The sequence below is a fragment of the Lactuca virosa genome, chromosome 3 (assembly GCF_052849685.1).
Source record: "Lactuca virosa cultivar CGN04683 chromosome 3, Lactuca_virosa_CGN04683_v6, whole genome shotgun sequence".
NCBI classification, from domain to species: domain Eukaryota; kingdom Viridiplantae; phylum Streptophyta; class Magnoliopsida; order Asterales; family Asteraceae; genus Lactuca; species Lactuca virosa.
In genome coordinates this window covers 340,352,060-340,369,588 of record NC_136428.1, presented here as the reverse complement: position 1 = coordinate 340,369,588, position 17,529 = coordinate 340,352,060, and the positions used below count along the sequence as shown (strand labels likewise).

Genomic DNA, 17,529 nt, shown 5'->3' with positions numbered 1-17,529 from the left:
TTGTGTGGTCATGGGCATCATGGCAACCAAGGTTTTCTTTTTTATATCATGAAAAGCTTTTTCGATATTACCTTTAAAGTTTCAACAAATAATTTTAATTTATTTGCTTATAATACGACTTAAACAAGCTTCTATTTATTTAGTTTTTAAGCATTCTAAGGAGATTTTTTGTTCAGCATAATGTGAAGCAAAGGCTTGTTTCTGTCGTATCGAATTGACCAAACTGATTCTGAAAATTTGGAATGTGGATCTGAATACTGCTTCACAAACTGAATATATAATAGCATTGAAGCTATTTGTGTTTATTTCAACATCTACAAAAACAAAGTCCATTACTCTCTAGTGACCATGATCACCATCGAACCACTATTCTTTTTATGATAATATCTCTTTCATTCTCTAATCTATTATACAAGTTATCTTCTAATTGTTATACAATGATTAATTTGGTGTTCACATTGACTTCAGATGGATGAAGTTTTCTCTGTTATTCCAAGTTAGTTCTCTTTCTTCGTCTCGTTTTTCTTATGTGCTTTTGATTAGCTCTATATATAAGTCAAATAATATTCCCCATTTATATAAACGCAATTCTTATAAACATAATATTTTATAGGTGTAGAGGACTCTAGTGATGGTGGAAACTTGTGAAGTAGAGGGTTTAACAAATCAGTTAGAGGTCGACTGAAGTCCTTAAAAAGTTACATTTTCATGTGTAGGCACAAAATGATTTGTTTCCATCATTTGGAAAATCATTTCAATTAATTTACGAATCAGAGTTTCTTGGAGATGAAGGCTCTGTCATTTTATTAAATGCATCAATATAGACTTTGGTGACACATTATGGATCGCCCCTTGGAATTAAGTTGATTTATCTACTTGTGGAGAAGATATGCAGAAATCAGGAATACGTCTTTTCTGCTCACACTTGTCTGCAATTGACAGATTTGCCTCAGAGAGCAATTTCAAATCATTCCCAATTTCACAAATGAAATTTCTAACCTGCTATTTTTTTAAAGTAACTTTTTAATCATTTAGTTACAATATTCTGCAATCCATCATATCCCTTCCATTTTTACAACTAAATGATATTTTTTTAACAAAAGAAGTTCCTGATATTGTGACACAAATTTATTTTTTATGCTAAAATAATCTCTAGGGGCTGCTTTTATAGTGCAAGCAAAATGTATGATTAAGTTTATGTGTATATAAACCAAAAGAAGTCAAAGGCAGAGGTAGGGGCTACCTTTTTATTTGTATCATCATGTTTGGGAAGTGAATCCAAGTTTCTCAATTAAGTGGCCTGCCAAATTTCAGAAAGCAGGATGAGTTAATAAAGGTATAAAACTGTTTGTCCATGTTTACAACCATATATTGACATGGAAACAATTTCTTTTATTATATACATGCTTATGTTGGATATAATATTGGCATTTTGTTGGTTGAAAGAAAGCAAAATTAAATATTATATTTATAATTTATCATTTATCATCAGCGGAGGGAGGAGCATACCTTCAGATTAAGTTTGTAACTGCTCAGGGTATGTAAGTTTGAGGGATACGTGAGATGAGGGGCCAGTAGGAGCCTCTTTTACTACTCCTTTCTTTCAGATTTGGGCATCCTCCAATTCCCAAACTCAAGAGTGAAGGCAGCAACATTTCTGGTAGATCAATTATCTTTGGGCAGTTGTAAACGTGGAGACCCTGGAGGGAGGTGAGGTGTTGGAGTCCCATTGAAACTGATTCCAGCTTCTCAAATTCATTTATTTCAAGAGAAGTAAGAGATGAAGGAAGAAGATGGGACATCTGACTGAAATTACTCACATCATCATATGGTCCGCCATATAATCCTAACTGCACAAGTGAGGTTGGAAAAGTCTGTGGGCCCCACTTTGAAATGGGCTTCTTCAACCCCCCTATTTTAAGAGAAGACAGCTTTGGAGGCCAAAGCCCACCAGAAAAGGAAGCATCCATGCTCGGACATCTTGCTATTGCCAGAAATGTTAACACATTGAGTTTCGGCAACTCATGGTCAGGAAATGACTCCAGATTTGGACAATCGCTTATTTCGAGTTTCAAAAGGTGATTGAAGGAACTCAAAGCAGTGATCGATTTCAGATTTTGCCAACTAATTATACATACGGATTCAAGCATCAGTATGTTTGAGTTGATCAGAGGCTTCTTTCGTGCACCTACCAACTCCTTCTCCAATAATTTATTACAATTCTTGATGGTAAGTGACTTGAGGCTGTTTGGACAGCTGCAATGCTCCAAGCTGTCACAACCCAATACGGACAAGCTTGTAAGAGATGTTAGGTTGCTCCCACAATTCTCCTCGTCCTCTTTCTCTCCTAATCTCACCAAATTTGAACAACCTTCTACTTCCAATGTCCTTAAATTCACAAGAACCTTACTTGCCTCTGCTTCTGATTCCCACAAGTATCTTATTTCATTACACCTTGCAATACATAATTCTTCAACTGCCCCAAGATGCTCTATAACACCTCCCCACACCTGATCATTAAGTCCTGAAATTTTATCTATAACCAAATCGGTGACTGATGAAGCTACACGAACCAGACTTCCTAACACTTCATGACCGCACCCACTTATCCATAGAACCCTCAGTGAAGGTAATGCTTCAATTGAGACTCTAACCAAATTAGGACAATCATCTAACGAAAGCTTCTGAAGGCATGGAAATGTTGTATCCACAAGTACCCCATTATTATTGGTTGACCATACCTCCCACTGCTTCATATCTCTAAAACTTAGAAACTCAAGTGAAGGGAATGCAGGACTAGTAGTCCCAAGAAACTCCAAACCAACAACTTTCACCTCATCCATGTCTTCAATAACCAACTCCTTAAGGAATGGTAGCTGCCCAAGTAGCGGTAGAGATGTACACTTCTTACAGCCATTTAATGTCACTTGAGCCAACCGATGAAATGAGGGATCCCCAACCCAACTCGGAAACTTTGTACCTCCATATGACACAATGCTGAGATGTTTTAGATTTTCGTTATGAGGCTTCATCGCATTCAGGACCTCCTGTTCAACTACTTCCTTTCGAGAATTATCAAATACATCACTCCATTCCACCACTAACTCACTTAGCCTCCTGCGGGATAAGTTCACTTCCTGTGCGTGCATTGGATTTTGCACTTTGTCAAGCCCCTTAAAGGAAATTTTACCTTGGAGATCCTTTAGATCTTTAAGCTCAGTTATTGAAAAGCCGCTGTCTCCTTCAATAATGATCTTAGAGAGAGTTCGTAGGCTTTTCAACTCACCAATCCCTAAGGGCATCTTCTTCAAAAGTGGAGTATCCATACAGTCAAAATGCCGCAAATTTTTTAGATTTGAGAAGCTGTCAGGCAACTTTTTCAAACGGTAACAGCCCGAAACAATCAACGTCTGTAAATTATAAAGGTTGCCGACATTATCTGGTAAATGTGTGATTTTGGTTTGAGATAAATTAAGATACCGTAGGTGCTTCAGACTGCCAACGAATTCTGGTACCTCGCTTATCATAAGATTACTCAAACTTAGGACCCTTAACAATGGTAACTCCTGAAGTAAGTTATCTAGAACCTTATTTGATAAGTAGAATATTTGCCAACTGTTTATCATCCCAACAGATAAGGCTAATAATGTTCTCAAACTATTAGCTCCTTTGAATGCCTCGAACTTTGTGTAAATCATATACGTCTCACAAACAAATGACATATGCCGGTACTTACCCGAATCTTCCTTCCGAATTTCCTTCTTTGTTTCAATGTCTAACCTTGAAAAAAATTCTCCCGCAACAGACATGGCCAAGTCATTCATCAGGTCATGCATAACAAATAACGATTTGTCATTAGGTGCCCGTTGGAAAAATGACCTTGACAACAAGTCTTCAAAACATTCAACACCCATGCGTTCCATTAATTTCCCTGTAGTATTTGATTGATGCAAAAACCCTTCCGCCATCCATAATAGAATCAACTCCTCCATGTCAAACATGTAGTCCTTAGGGAACAAGGAACAGTATGCGAACAACAGCTTCAAATTAGCAGAAAGATCATGGTAGCTTAGCCTAAGAGCCGGAATAATCTTATCTCTATTTCCCAACCTCCATATCTCACTATTAAGCAGCTCCTTCCATTCTTCCTCGTCTGATTTTGCCCTCAATAACCTCCCAAGTGCTATCAAAGCCAATGGCAGGCCATCACATTTTTCGACAATACCTTCACCATGTGGTTTAAGTGTTGGATGGGAATCGAAGTTATTTTCACCAAATGCATGTTGACAAAATAAAGATACAGCATTCTCATGTGACAAAACAGAGAGACTGTAAGGTTGATTGTAACCCAGTTGGGTTAGCAATGGCAGCTTCCGGGTGGTCATGATAATCTTACTTCCGGGTGCTCCTGCTAGAAATGGGCGTTCTAGAATTTCCCAATCGGTATAGCTTTCACTCCACACATCATCAAGAACAACAAGAAATCTCTTCTTTGATATCTTCTCTTTTAAAGCTACTTGAAGAAGATTTAAGTCCTTAAATTCTTGGTTTCCCCCGCCTATCGCTTGAAAGATAACTTTGGTTATATTGAAGATATCAAATTCATCAGAAACACAAACCCACGCCTTGAGTTCAAAGTGAGCCTTCCCTTGCATTTCGTCATACAAAAGTCTAGCTAGAGTGGTCTTACCCACCCCACCCATACCAACTATGGGCACGATGCTATAGTTTCTATCACATGGTTCATATAGCTTGTGGATCAAAGCATCCTTTTCATCTTTGCGTCCAACAATACTAGATGCATCTACCAGAGAGGTCTCTAACCTTCTATTCATATGTTTTGGGCTTTCATCTTTCACACTTAAACCAAGATTTTCTTTTTCCTCTACCAGTTCTTGTAACTTGGTGGTAATAGCATCTAACTTGCTACCCATCCTAGTACTCAGTGAGAAATTTGTGCAACAAGTTGGTATTATCTTTCTTACCAAGCTGGTGGAGGCTCCAAATTCATCGGTCAACTCACGATGTATACCTTCTGTTGCCAAGTCATCAAGTAGGTCGTCTATGTCGTAAGCCAGATGTTGGAGACCATTCAACCACTCTTTAACAGCTTCATCACTTATTTCCTTCTGAGAAGCATCATTAAGCAGAGCTTTAATCTGGATTAATGACCTCTTCAGTTTCCTGAGCTGGGAATCAATTCCCTTAGCGCGAGCAATCTTCTTGATGGCTTCAGAGGCCAGCTTTTCAAAGAACACCGAGAAGAAGGCAGAAACAACGATTTCAGCCATTGTTTATGATAATTAAGAGTAGAGAATATTAGTAGAAATGGGGAAGAAATGGATATGCGGAGAGAATGATTTCAATTATTGTTTATAGCAGAGATGTGATTGCTCATGGAAAGAGAAAGGTTTCAATTATTGATGAGGGCATAGATTCGGATAAAATCAATGTACACCACAATTTTTGTGGCCCCAAAAGTTGCAAGTGCTGTATTTTGAAAAATAGTTACCAAAACATTGCGAATTTTAATTAATTTATCAAAAGGAAAATCAAAGAACATTCAAACCTCAGTGCTCAACAGCTCATGGGGTCGATGAGGTCCGAGTTGGTATGGTGGCCTGGTGGGTCCAGATAGTGACTGACGGATCGACGAAACCATCCTTCACCTCCGACTCTCCGTTCGACTTTTCCATGGCCCTCATCTTCTTCTGCTCACTGTTCTCTTCTTCATCGTCTTCTTTTCTGAAATTGTGTTTAGTAAGAATTTCCGCTGCATGTGTGGGATTCAGAGAGTAACGAACCGAGTGGATTAAAATCTGTTCTTGTAAGGGGTGTAAATCTGTTCTTGTTTTTCACTTTTTGCCTCATACGCCACTTTTTTCCAAGTTCTTTTACTCACCGAAACTCAAAAAATCATCTTCACTATCTTTCACTTTCATTTTCTTTTAAATAAAAATAATTGATTTTTAAGTTATAATTTTTTTTAAATGACTAATAAATATAAAAATTATTTAAAATTAAAACACCACTTCGTTAATTAAAACTAGGAATGTTTTGCGCATGGACCGGATTGTTTTAAGGAGTTTGTTGTTGGCTTATGCTCTGCTGAATATCCATTTTGTTATTGGGCTAATGGTGTGTTCAATATTTATTTTTAATGTTATAATTGTGGGGTTTTTCTTTTAATTTATGAGTGTAACGGTTGTTAATTTAATTTGTTTTTTTATATATATTGTTTGTGACATTGTTGTTTAAATTTCTTTCTTATGGACTCATCATCATTCCTAATGCTTGTCCTACAATAAACGTGTTTTGGATAAAATAAACATATTTTGGTCATTGTTACTTGTTAGTCTTCATTTCTTTTACTAAGAATAGGAAGGAACTTTTTTGGACTTTGTTATTGGGTTGTGGGTGATATCTGATGGGTTTATATTTATTGACAGTAAAAAACATTTGAGTGCATGCAAAAAAAACACCAACTACATGGAAAAAATTAACAAAAGACTTCGTTTACACTTCCTCTTAGATTATTCAGTGCACTTTTCAATAGGGTTTGAGCATCTCTTTATGGAGGATTATCGAAAGGCAGATGCACCTCAACAGCAAAGGCAGGCATCCAAGACTTTGAGGAAGTGGTCCTCTAATAAGACTGTCTTCCATGACCCTAAAGGTCAAAACAGGAAATTCATTGTAAGGTCTCACGTAGGGTAGACATGAATGATAAGGATTTTTACTTATAACTCCTCAAGTGTAGAAATATCACCTAGTGCTTCAGGTATAGAACCATTGATGCGGTTCCCAGAAAACTCCTATGGAAATAGTGTCAAAGGTACATTCAGAAGGGCAAAATGGGAAATTTGAAAGAAAAAAAAAAGTAACATGTTGATATGTTTATGTTAATAACAGACTGACAGTTTTATGTTAAGCTACTTTGCACTTTTCCATCATAACTATCGATAGCATATTATAATAAAAACAAATGAAAAGTAGATTGTTTCACACACACATCCATACAGCCACACACACACATTAAATACACATACATTCTTTGTGCATTGTACTTTCCTATTTCTTGCATTATAGTATTGTAAGTTCAAAGTACAATGCTTAAGTATTAATCTAAAACTAAAAACTGAAATTACATAAACGCAAGTAAGGTACTTCTATTGCTTTTGTTTAATTAAGATATTATAATAAAAAAAAAGTAATAGAAATACATGCTATTCCATAACTTTTCAAACAACCTTCATTTAGCTTTAAAGTGTTTGTTAGGTATATAGATGTTAAAACAAATCAAATTGACATATTACCCACCTCTTAAAGCGGCTGCAGAAGCATAAAGAATGAAAATGCATGACAATGAACTACAAAATAAAATAAGAAAATTGTTTCTGCTCTAAAAATAATCATCAAATAGCAATTGGTAAATTAAAGACCTCCATTCCAATTCACAATTCAATGTAAAGTTGGATTGAATCGTTTTTAACTTCAAAATTGACAAAAATACTTCCTTTGGTAAAAAGAAACTTCAAAAGTACATTAAACTATCTGAAGTAGTAAAAGTTACAGACATTTTAGAGATAAAAACAAAATCCATGTTAATATAGAAATTATCTAGGTTTGAAGCTCTAAATCATAAGTGGGTTGAATGATGATACCTGTTAATAGAGTACATGCAACACAACCTCACTAAGAAATCTCCCTATAAATCATGCCTGTAGATTCAAAAGAAGATTGGTATGTCCTGTCATTTAATTATAATTTAGTTTTTTTATCATGAAGATAGAATAAAAAGGTTATGTAGAAAGTGAAATATCAAACTACACTCTTAAAAATTGTATTTAAGATCACTTATTGAACCTAATGCTCTTTCAAGTTTCCTAATCATAGTTTAAATGCATAAATGTAATTCAAATTATGAATTATAATCAACAATGCTACTCTATGGATTTAGAACAACATTAAGAACAAATTAGAGGTGTAACCCATATATATTGTTCTCTTATAACATGTGCCACCTAAAAGATTCGGACCAAATTTCCTTGGATAAGTGAAAATCAAATAATATTAACAAAAAATTATGAACATACTCATATTTAGAAATTAGTTCTTGCCTAAATTGAAGGATTGAAAGGGGTATTACACCTGAGAATATTCAATACCTGCTGCAGCTGTTGGTGTATTCGAGTTGTGTTCTAATCAAATGCCTGCACAGCAGAAGCCATCATCATTAAGATTTCGAACACAAAAAAATAAGCGATAGAAAAGATCGTTTATTAAAGGTAAAGAAAGGGCAAGGAGGTACGTGGCCATTTGTTCATTCGACTTTGCTCCAGCAAGTGCTGCTTCAGATGACTTTCCAAATGCATCCCAAAACGGATTATGATGCAGTCTGTCTAAAATCAATAAGAACTGATTCAAGTTTAGATAGGTAATCGAGATTTGAATGTAAAAAACTTATAGAAAACTCACATGCTATGAACCATGTTTTTAGGGCATGTTAGGGTTAAGATATCGGCTCGCTTTCGCTGTGAACTTTTTTTAGGGCATGTTAGGATTCCACTACTGGTGTGATATCACCAACGAATTAGGGCAAGAGAATCCTAAACCTGATTGAAATGAAATTAAAGCAATGGATACCCCAAGATGTGGAGGGAGCAAAAGTGGATGTCGGAAATCAGAAGCCGAGAAAATGTCTACAAGACGATTGACGCCGAGATTTCCCTTCGGAAGGAAACGGAAGGTCTTCAGATGCGTCGACATGAAGACCTAAATTAAAAGAGGGCCAGTGGTTGAAGACAGACGATGCAAGAGGAAGAAGAGCCAAGCATTCGTCAGCGAGGAGTGATTTTTGAGACGAACAGGAGGCACAAAGTCAGTGCAAGCGGTGGAACTGGAAGTTTGTTTGCTAGAAGAAGGTTGAAAGCGATGCAATAATATAACTGTACCGCCCCCATTTATTTAAATAAATTAATAAATAAGTGGAAGTCCCGACTAATTTGCGAAGAATTTTGATAGTTGGGGGTTGTTTAGTAAGTTATGGAGTTGTTTTGAGAAGAATTTTAGAAGCAAGGGTATGTTTGGTAATTATTAGGATTAAATTGAAAGGATTGTAAATGCTAAGGGTTTAAAGGGGAACTTATGGGACTTGTATTGTAATAAATTATTAATGATAGGGACTGTTTAGTAAGTATGGTACTTAGTTTGTAAAAAGAAGGAGATGGAGGCGCTGGAAGTGTCATTATGGCAGAAGTTTGAGAGGAGCTGGAGTATATATGCCATCCACCGTCTAACCCTAAACCCTAGCCCAAGACTTTGCAGCCGCCATCGTCGGAGGGTCCTCCGGCACCGCCTCCCTGTTGTTGAAGCCGTCGTGCCGCCTCCCGTGCCGACGAGGGCAAACTCGACTGCCGCTGCTACGGTCGTGGTTTGAGGAAGCAACTCCCCCCGTCGGTTGCGAGCATCCTAGTCGCCGCTGCACCGCCTCTGTGAAGAAGACGAAGCCACCGCCGGACGCCGCATCTGCCATTCCAAGCGACGTCGGTGGCCCTGGTGCCGTCAGTGAAGATCGAGCGGATGCTCTCCTTCGTAGCTGTTGTTGATGTTATCCGCTTCATCCCTTCTACCCCGCCTTCTTCTGCCATCGCAATGTCGCTGTAGCAGCCACTCCGGGCGGCTGTTGCGGCTGGTGTTCTTCTTCAACTGCCTTGCGCCACCACGAGGGTGGTTGAGGTCGGGGTGCGCTTTGGTGTTTGGCTCGCGACAATCATGCTCAGGTGGTCGTGTGTTGATAGGCTGAGACTCAAGGAAACTCGCCACCACTGTGAGGTGGTGGCTGTCGATGCAAACCACCGCTTGCCGCCGCTTCTACTTCCTCCTGCCATGTCATGTCACCACCAACCGTCGTGGTGGTGGCTGTGAGATTGTGTGAGTGTATGATTCCATTTTAATGTGTGTTATCTCGTGTGGTGTGTGTGATAGTTTATGTATGGGGCGTTTGTCTAACCGGAAAGTCGGGAATAGCCACCGCCACCACCGTGAGGTGGTGGCTGTCGCCAAGCGCCACCGCCGGCCACCACGGTGTGGTTGTGTGTGTGTTGGTTAGTGTGTGTTAGTGAGTGAGTGTCTGTTATTTTGGATGAAAACCTTGTAACTGTAATTAGCTTTGAATAATGAAATAATAATAATAATAATAACTACCGTATCGTGGTGGCCGCCGCCACGAACCGCCATTGACCACCACTATCCGAGGTGGTAGTAGGTGGTACCCCTCTAGCAAAACCCTAATGGACCTAGCCAAACCCTAATGGGCTTAAAAGATTAATTTTGGGTCTATTGGGCCATGTTTGGGTGGAAAACCCTAATTGTGAGTATTTGGGCCTTGGACTTATTAGAACCCACTTTTGAGCCATTGGGATTGGATTGTGTATTAAGCCCAAATTATTCCATATCATTTATCTAGTAGAGTAAAGGACTTAATTTATTCCATATCATTTATCTAGTAGAGTAAAGGACTTAATGAAATTAAGTCCTTAATGGGTTAAGTGAGAAACACTTAACCATAATTGTCATTTTATGTGAAACCCTAATTTCACTTGGACTTTGAGTTGGGCCTTTCTTTTGGGTTTGACGATTGGGATGATAATGGGCCATTCAAGAACAAGCAGTTGGACTTAGAATAATTTAATGGGCCTAGAGTAAGACCCATGTGAGGGTTTGGGCCCAAATTGGAAAATTGGGCCATAGATGGGCCATAGTCTGGGCCTTGATGATTATGAGATGTTGGACTATGAGAATGTCAAGTGTTGAACCAAGAATGAATGATTGGGCCTTTGATCAAGACCATGTAGAGACTTGGGCCCAATTGGGAAAATTGGGCCATAGATGGGCTATAGTTGGGCCTTGGTCCATTATTAGACTTTTGGGCCTTTAGATTGGGCCTTGGGCTTGAGTCAAGCTAAGATATGGGTAATGTAGTCTTTTACCCCAAGTATGGACTTATGGGTATATGTGTTGGGACCCAATTATTAATTGGGTATTATTTTGATATTGACAGACCTGGAATCTGTCATCCAGCAGCTATGGTTTTGTCAGCGGGACTTCAGCAGTGTGAGGTGCGTTTCCTTCCAGTAGGAGCGGGTCTACGGTCATAATACCGGCCCGTTTAGATGATAGTAGTTTCGGACTGTGGTCCGATGTCGGGGTAGTCCCGAGAAGTAGTTTTGTATGCTTGATGTCTTTGTAATTTCGTGCATGTATATGTGATTATGTTATATGTTTACGATTATGTTTATGTTATGTTCAGTTTATTCCGGACTTCGGTCTGATGCAGCGGGCAAGGCCCTAGTTATTCCGGACTTCGGTCTGATGTAGTGGGTAAGGCCCTAGTTAGTCCGGACTTCGGTCCGATGCAGCGGGCAAGGCCCTAGTTATTCCGGACTTCGGTCTGATGCAGTGGGCGAGGCCCTAGTTAGCCTGGACTTCGGTCTGATGCAGCAGGTAAGGCCCTAGTTATTTCTGACCTCGGTCCGCTGCAGTGGGCGAGGCCCTAGTTATTCCGGACTTCGGTCTGATGCAGTGGGCAAGGCCCAGTATTTGCTTTATATGTTATTGTATGGTATGTGGTAGTTTGGGGAGACTCACTAAGCTTCGTGCTTACAATTTTCAGATTTGGTTTCAGGTACTCAGTTTTCAAAAGAGGAGCTCGGGAAGATTGCAGTGCACACACCATCTGTTCAGCCTGGGATGTTTATACTCTGATATGCATGACAGTTGTTATAGTATTCTGAGATACGTTGTTTATGATTTTTTTATGACGCATGATGTTTATGGTTTTTATTATTAAATTAAAACGAAAATTTTGGCTTGTATTTTTGGGATGTTACAATAACCCAGCTCGGTAACCCAATGAACAGTGCCGAGAAGAATAAAACGGTGAGTCAAAAAGCATAGGAATATAACACGTGTTTTGGACACGTATCCAATCATTGAACATCGAAAAGGAAGACGAAGATGGTGATTAGAAGCACCTGTAAAGGGACATAGGGTAAACGGGATAACATAAAAGAAAATAAAAAGAAAAAAAAAATTATAGGAGCGGTGCAATAGGATTAATTTGCTGATCCTAAGGGAACAAGAAATTAATCTATATATAATATATAATAAAAGTTACATAAAAAAACTAAGATCAAAATAACTAGAAAAACCAAAAAAAAAAAAAAAAGCTAACCAACATTTAAAAAAACAAACCAATCTATAGGAAATATTTTTTCATGATCTTGTTTTTCTTCTTTAAAACTAGTTCGAGGGTCATTCCCGAAAGATGATTGGTGTTTTCCATCAAGAATTTCATATCCTCCATTTCTTGTCTTTTTTTTTCCGGCTTCTTTTTCTTTGTCGAATGTCAAACGTTCAGCGAAGTTCATATTGTATCGATCAAATATCGCCGTCATTTTCCGCATTTCATCCACGTCCATGCTAAAATCCGATTTACCAGAGGAAATCCCTTCCCCTTCCATTTTGCTTTGTCCCTACCCATCGGTCGGACAATTTCTTCTAGCTTCAATTCGGCATGTCACTTAAATCTACCCCGATACGAGCATAAGAAAAAGTTGTGAATCAACTGGAGCCCATTTTTGTTCTTTTTTATTGGCCTTCTTCTTGTAGTATAAAATGTTGTTCGTATTGTTTCCACCTTGGGCTAAGAATTAATAATTTCCGATATTCGTGCGACCTGAATGTTTTTCCCGTTTCCACGCGAAAAAAATGCGAAGCCTCTTGAAGAATTTATTCATCTCCTTAACCGCTTTTCCTTTGGATTTTTAGGTTGTTGTACAACTCGTTCATTTTTTAGATAGCTTTCTCTATTTCTAAAAACTTTGAACTAAGTTGGTGTTTGGTAAGGTACTCTTCATCTTCTTTACCCAACTTCTTGAGGAATCTCTCAAGAATGTGAATCCAAAAATGATCTGCAAGTTGTGCACTTATCTTCGTTGAATACTCTAAAATGTCAACCCAAGCTTTTGTCAAAACTAGCTCTTCTTGCGGACTCCATGATATTGGCCTCTTGCGTCGATTGTTTTCCTTTGTGGTGTTGGGGGTGGTATGGATTGAGTTTCCCATACAACCTCGTCCTCCGACTCATCGAGGCTTTGGTATTGTGGTTGAGAGTGAGAGGGTTGTGTTTGGGTTTGGGTTTGAGGTTGATTTGGAGAAAGCTGATCGGGAAAAACAGCAAAGTTTGTAAACATATTTAGAGTAACATTTGGAACTTGCATGGGGTAGAATGCCTAACATTTCGGTATTGCAATTGTGGAGGAGATTAGATGGGAGCATCTAGTTTGGGGTGATAAACCCCTTGAGATGAATTGATAGCGAAAGTATTTTGAATTAGGGTGCTTGAACTCGAAACAATGGTGTTTTTTTTTCTTCTATCGGATTTTGGGATTAGATTGTTGTGATTCATTTTTTTGAACAAAATAGAGAGAATTTGATAGAAGAATGTGTGGGTTTGAAGGTTAAAATAGATAGGTATTTATAGTTGTGTAAAATGGTGTATGTATGTGTGTGTGTGTGTGTGTATATATATATATATATATATATATATATATATATATATATATATATATATATATATATATATATATATAAAGCGTTTTTCTAGTTAATAGACGTTAGTAAAAAAATTAATTTGTTTTTAAGTTATAACCGTTGGAAACGGCTAATAAGAAAAAAAAAATATAAAATCGAAATGGACCAATGAATGAAGGATAAAGAATGCGAGGACTCTTCCCCCAGTGCCCTGCACAGGCTATCCCGCATCCTCGGTGTTGTGTTCCGAGGTGCGGGTTCGATTCCCGCATCGGTTTCCCGCTACACTCCGTGTAGCCTTATTATTTATTTTTGGAAAAACTCGCCAGATGCTTGTAAAGACGTTATGTTATTCTAATAAAACCAATTTATAATTTAACTTTTGTTAAATTAATGAACTGGATAACCAAAAATAGTTGAGATTATGTGGAGTTATAATAATTACATGACGTATTTTGTTTAATTATAGGTTTGATAGGTTTAAACATGTGGAAACCACCGTTGATAAAGAAAAACATTATTAATAAAAAATCATGAGTTTGTATGTTGCAAAATACATTTGATAATAGTGAAAAAACACAAAAAAAAATATGTAAATAAAATTGATATATTACAAATTAAGCATGTAGGTAATATAATAAACACAAATAAAACGAATACAATAAATTATAAATTAATATGATGCATATAGTGTGATTTACTATTGTTTGATTTTGACCCATAATACTACAACCTTTATAACTAATACCATATCTGGTTTTTTTTATGATATAAGTTTGGCCTTATTTTAGTAGATGTTGAAATTTAAAAAAGTTATTATTAAAACTAGAGATTGGAATTTGGTACCCAGTGAAATAAAGGAAAATTAGATTTGATTTTGGAATGAGTGTAATGATTTTTATAATGAAATAAAATTATATAAAAAATTGTAAACAAATTCTTCATCCATGACAATCATTTCGATTGACAAAACAACAATATTATTTTGTAAAGTTTCATAGCTTCGGTACTTAGACCTTGATGTGTATATCATCATTCACTTTTTGTCCGCCACGTCATCTTTTACCTCACTCTTCTTTCCCTCACTAAAACCCGAAACCCATCAAGGTCTTATCGAGATTGTTCGTATTATGGTTCAAAATGAACTATTGATATGAATTAGAAAACGAGTTCAAAACCATGTCAATGGTCAACTCCTTTGGCAACTCGATACTAAGATTCCCCAATCTATCATCCATATTTAATGTCAAAACCACCTATATAATTATAAACAACAAATTTGTGCTTAAAATTTTATACAATTAAGCTAAAACTTTAATTAAAGAGAAAAAAACTCCATAAAAGTCCTTATATTTTTGTCTGATAATCGATTGAGTCTTTATATGTTATTACTATTCAATTAAGTCCCCAAAACTGGAAATTGTATTAATTTTGACCATTTTACCCAGTCAAACAGGTCATCTCACCTTCAAAATTTACAATTTTGGCTTAGATTTTAAAATTTTATTACAATTTTGGTCAAAAGTTTACACTTTTGGCCCAGATTCAAAACTTTGTTACAAACTCATCCTAAATTTAGTTTTTTTCATCTTTTATTTTAAAATTTTGTTTCAAATATGTTTTTTCCACTGTATAAAATCATATTTATAAAAAAAAAAGCATATTTCACATAAAAAAAACCTATTTTCTATATAAAAACTTTTTTTTAAAAAAATATTTGTTTATGCAAAATACTTATATAAAAACCTTCTTTTAAAAACACTTTTGTATGCATAATAACTATTTATAAAAACATATTTTTATTTTAAATACCTATTTATAAAAACATAGATATGTGAAAATGCATGAAATACATTTATGTAAAATACATTGTTATATTCATAAAAAATATATACAAACATGTATTTTAATATATATATATATATATATATATATATATATATATATATATATATATATATATATATATATATACGTGTTTATATATATATATATATATATATATATATATATATATATATATATATATATATATATATAAACATCTATTTCATAGTAAACATATTTGGATATATTTATGTATTTATATGTATACAAATAGATGTTTGTATAATTTAAAAGAAAAAAAAAGTGCTTATATATATATATATATATATATATATATATATATATATATATATATATATATATATATATATATATATATATATGGGGTTAGGTTCAAATGTTCTTAACATTTATTGTGTACTCGTAAGCATAGATCTGGACCAACGGATGAAATAGAATCAATGATCAAGATTTGAGGGTTTATGATATCATAATAGGGTAACATGTACCCTATAATCACATAAATTTCAGCATAAAAACATTTTGGTCAATTAAACTATATTAAAAAAGGAAATTTTCGGATTTTAAGGGATAACTAGTTCCCTTATTTTTAAATTGATTCTAATTTAATTCTGATATAATTTTTAATAATAACTGATTTTATTCTTGCAAATATATTTTTGATTTTATTCTTGCAAAATATGGTTTCATTCAAGATATTTTTTTATAACTAACATGCTTAAAGAATTATACAACATATTGTCAATAATACATTTTCTAAAGAATACAAATTTAATTTTTAAGAATCACTAATTACATTAATTTGTAAATAATAAGACTATAATAATTATTACATTCATTCTGAAAAAAAATATGACTAATAGTGGTTTGAGAATTACACATTTCTTAAATATTAAAACTAAGAATGGTTAAAAAAAATCAAAATTTAACAAATACATAATTCATTATGAAATAATATTATTGTTGAGAAACACTTTACACATTCTGACAGAATACATTCTGCAAGAATACACTCTTGTTCTTCATATTTTCTTTATTTTTCACATCAATGGCAGCATCTTCAAAACCTAAATCCACAAAGAAAACATAATCAAATTTCAAATATTAAAAAATTCAATGCATTCTAAGAGAATAAAAACTATATATTCTGATAGAATGTAGTAAACATTAAAGAATTGTAATTTATTCTAATAGAATGTAATCTTCAAATCAGTATATTCTAGCAGAATTTTTTTTTGTTTTTCTATCTTGCAATGTTTTTTATTTTTTCCTATATTGACAAATAAACAGATTGAAATCGAATTTTGTAATAATAACATACATTCCTAGAGTGTTGACATACACAAGTTGCATATATACTTTTTAACAAAATAAGCTCTGTATACGCACATACACTACAGTTAAATACACTACTGTTAATTGAATATACAAGGTATATGAAAATTAGTCCATGATATCATCTTCCACCTTAAAGTCCTTAAACCCTATAAAAAATTCTAATAAGAAAACCCATACAAAAAAATATAATAAAAAATCCCACACAAACCCACTGCATCAAAATAAACATATAGGCATCAAATTTAATCAATTCCAATTAACACTGTTGTCCCAAACAAAAAATAATCTAATCAAAGAAAACCCAACTTTCCATGGATTGTAATGAGATGTATGTTCGTTGATTTTGGAAAAAAGAATGATAGTTGATTTTGGAAAAAAAAAAGAATGAATATTTAAAATCAAAGGAACCTTAACAGTAGGCGATGCTTTTTCCTTGATTCAATCTAAAAAATGAGCACATACCTTCCGATGTTTTGCCAGTGGCTATAGGGAAATAATACGTCGGCATCAGTGGCTATGAGGAAGAAGGAGGGTGTCGTTGGTGGCTGCATCCGATGGTGTGGCCAACGTTTTTAGAGAAATAGGAGGAACGGGTGGCGGCGTTTATAAGTGGACTAGGGTTTTAATAGGTAAATAAGAATTAATCCCTTAAATAAAGGGATATCAATTGTTAATTTTAAATATTAATTAATACATATATGTAATATTACTAGTCTACTCTTATTAACTTAATTAATAATTATATTA

General features: G+C 35.2%; 1 protein-coding gene and 1 long non-coding RNA gene across 9 annotated transcripts; one reads left to right on the top strand and one right to left on the bottom strand.

Annotated features, from left to right (window-relative positions):
• Window positions 1-245: 245 nt before the first annotated feature.
• On the bottom strand, window positions 246-10,119 carry LOC145167480 (putative disease resistance RPP13-like protein 1). 7 transcript variants are annotated; one of them, XR_013741188.1, is made up of 7 exons: window positions 8,479-8,940; window positions 8,312-8,402; window positions 8,152-8,213; window positions 7,665-7,750; window positions 1,510-5,745; window positions 1,244-1,300; window positions 246-929 (listed from the first exon to the last, which is right to left on the bottom strand). XR_013741188.1 is itself a non-coding variant. In XM_079086693.1 (2 exons), the coding sequence occupies exon 1, from the start codon at window positions 5,289-5,291 to the stop codon at window positions 1,533-1,535; it is 3,759 nt and encodes a 1,252-aa protein (XP_078942819.1). In that variant the 5' UTR covers window positions 5,292-5,988; the 3' UTR covers window positions 992-1,300; window positions 1,510-1,532. The 7 variants fall into 7 exon arrangements, 1 of the variants encoding a protein (XP_078942819.1); XR_013741192.1 differs by lacking the exons at window positions 246-929; window positions 1,244-1,300; window positions 1,510-5,745 and adding an exon at window positions 6,944-7,370 and having other exon boundaries at window positions 8,479-10,119; XR_013741191.1 differs by lacking the exons at window positions 246-929; window positions 1,244-1,300; window positions 1,510-5,745 and having other exon boundaries at window positions 7,384-7,721; window positions 8,479-8,976.
• On the top strand, window positions 9,268-11,876 carry LOC145167482 (uncharacterized). Of its 2 annotated transcripts, XR_013741193.1 has the most exons (4): window positions 9,268-9,933; window positions 11,063-11,120; window positions 11,312-11,505; window positions 11,687-11,876. It is a non-coding gene; the product is annotated as an uncharacterized LOC145167482 (long non-coding RNA). The 2 variants fall into 2 exon arrangements; XR_013741194.1 differs by lacking the exon at window positions 11,312-11,505 and having other exon boundaries at window positions 9,273-9,933.
• Window positions 11,877-17,529: the final 5,653 nt, after the last annotated feature.

Excerpts from the sequence above, each read along its gene's own strand:
- LOC145167480 (XM_079086693.1), bottom strand. The coding sequence starts at position 5,291 with ATGGCTGAAATCGTTGTTTCTGCCTTCTTCTCGGTGTTCTTTGAAAAG.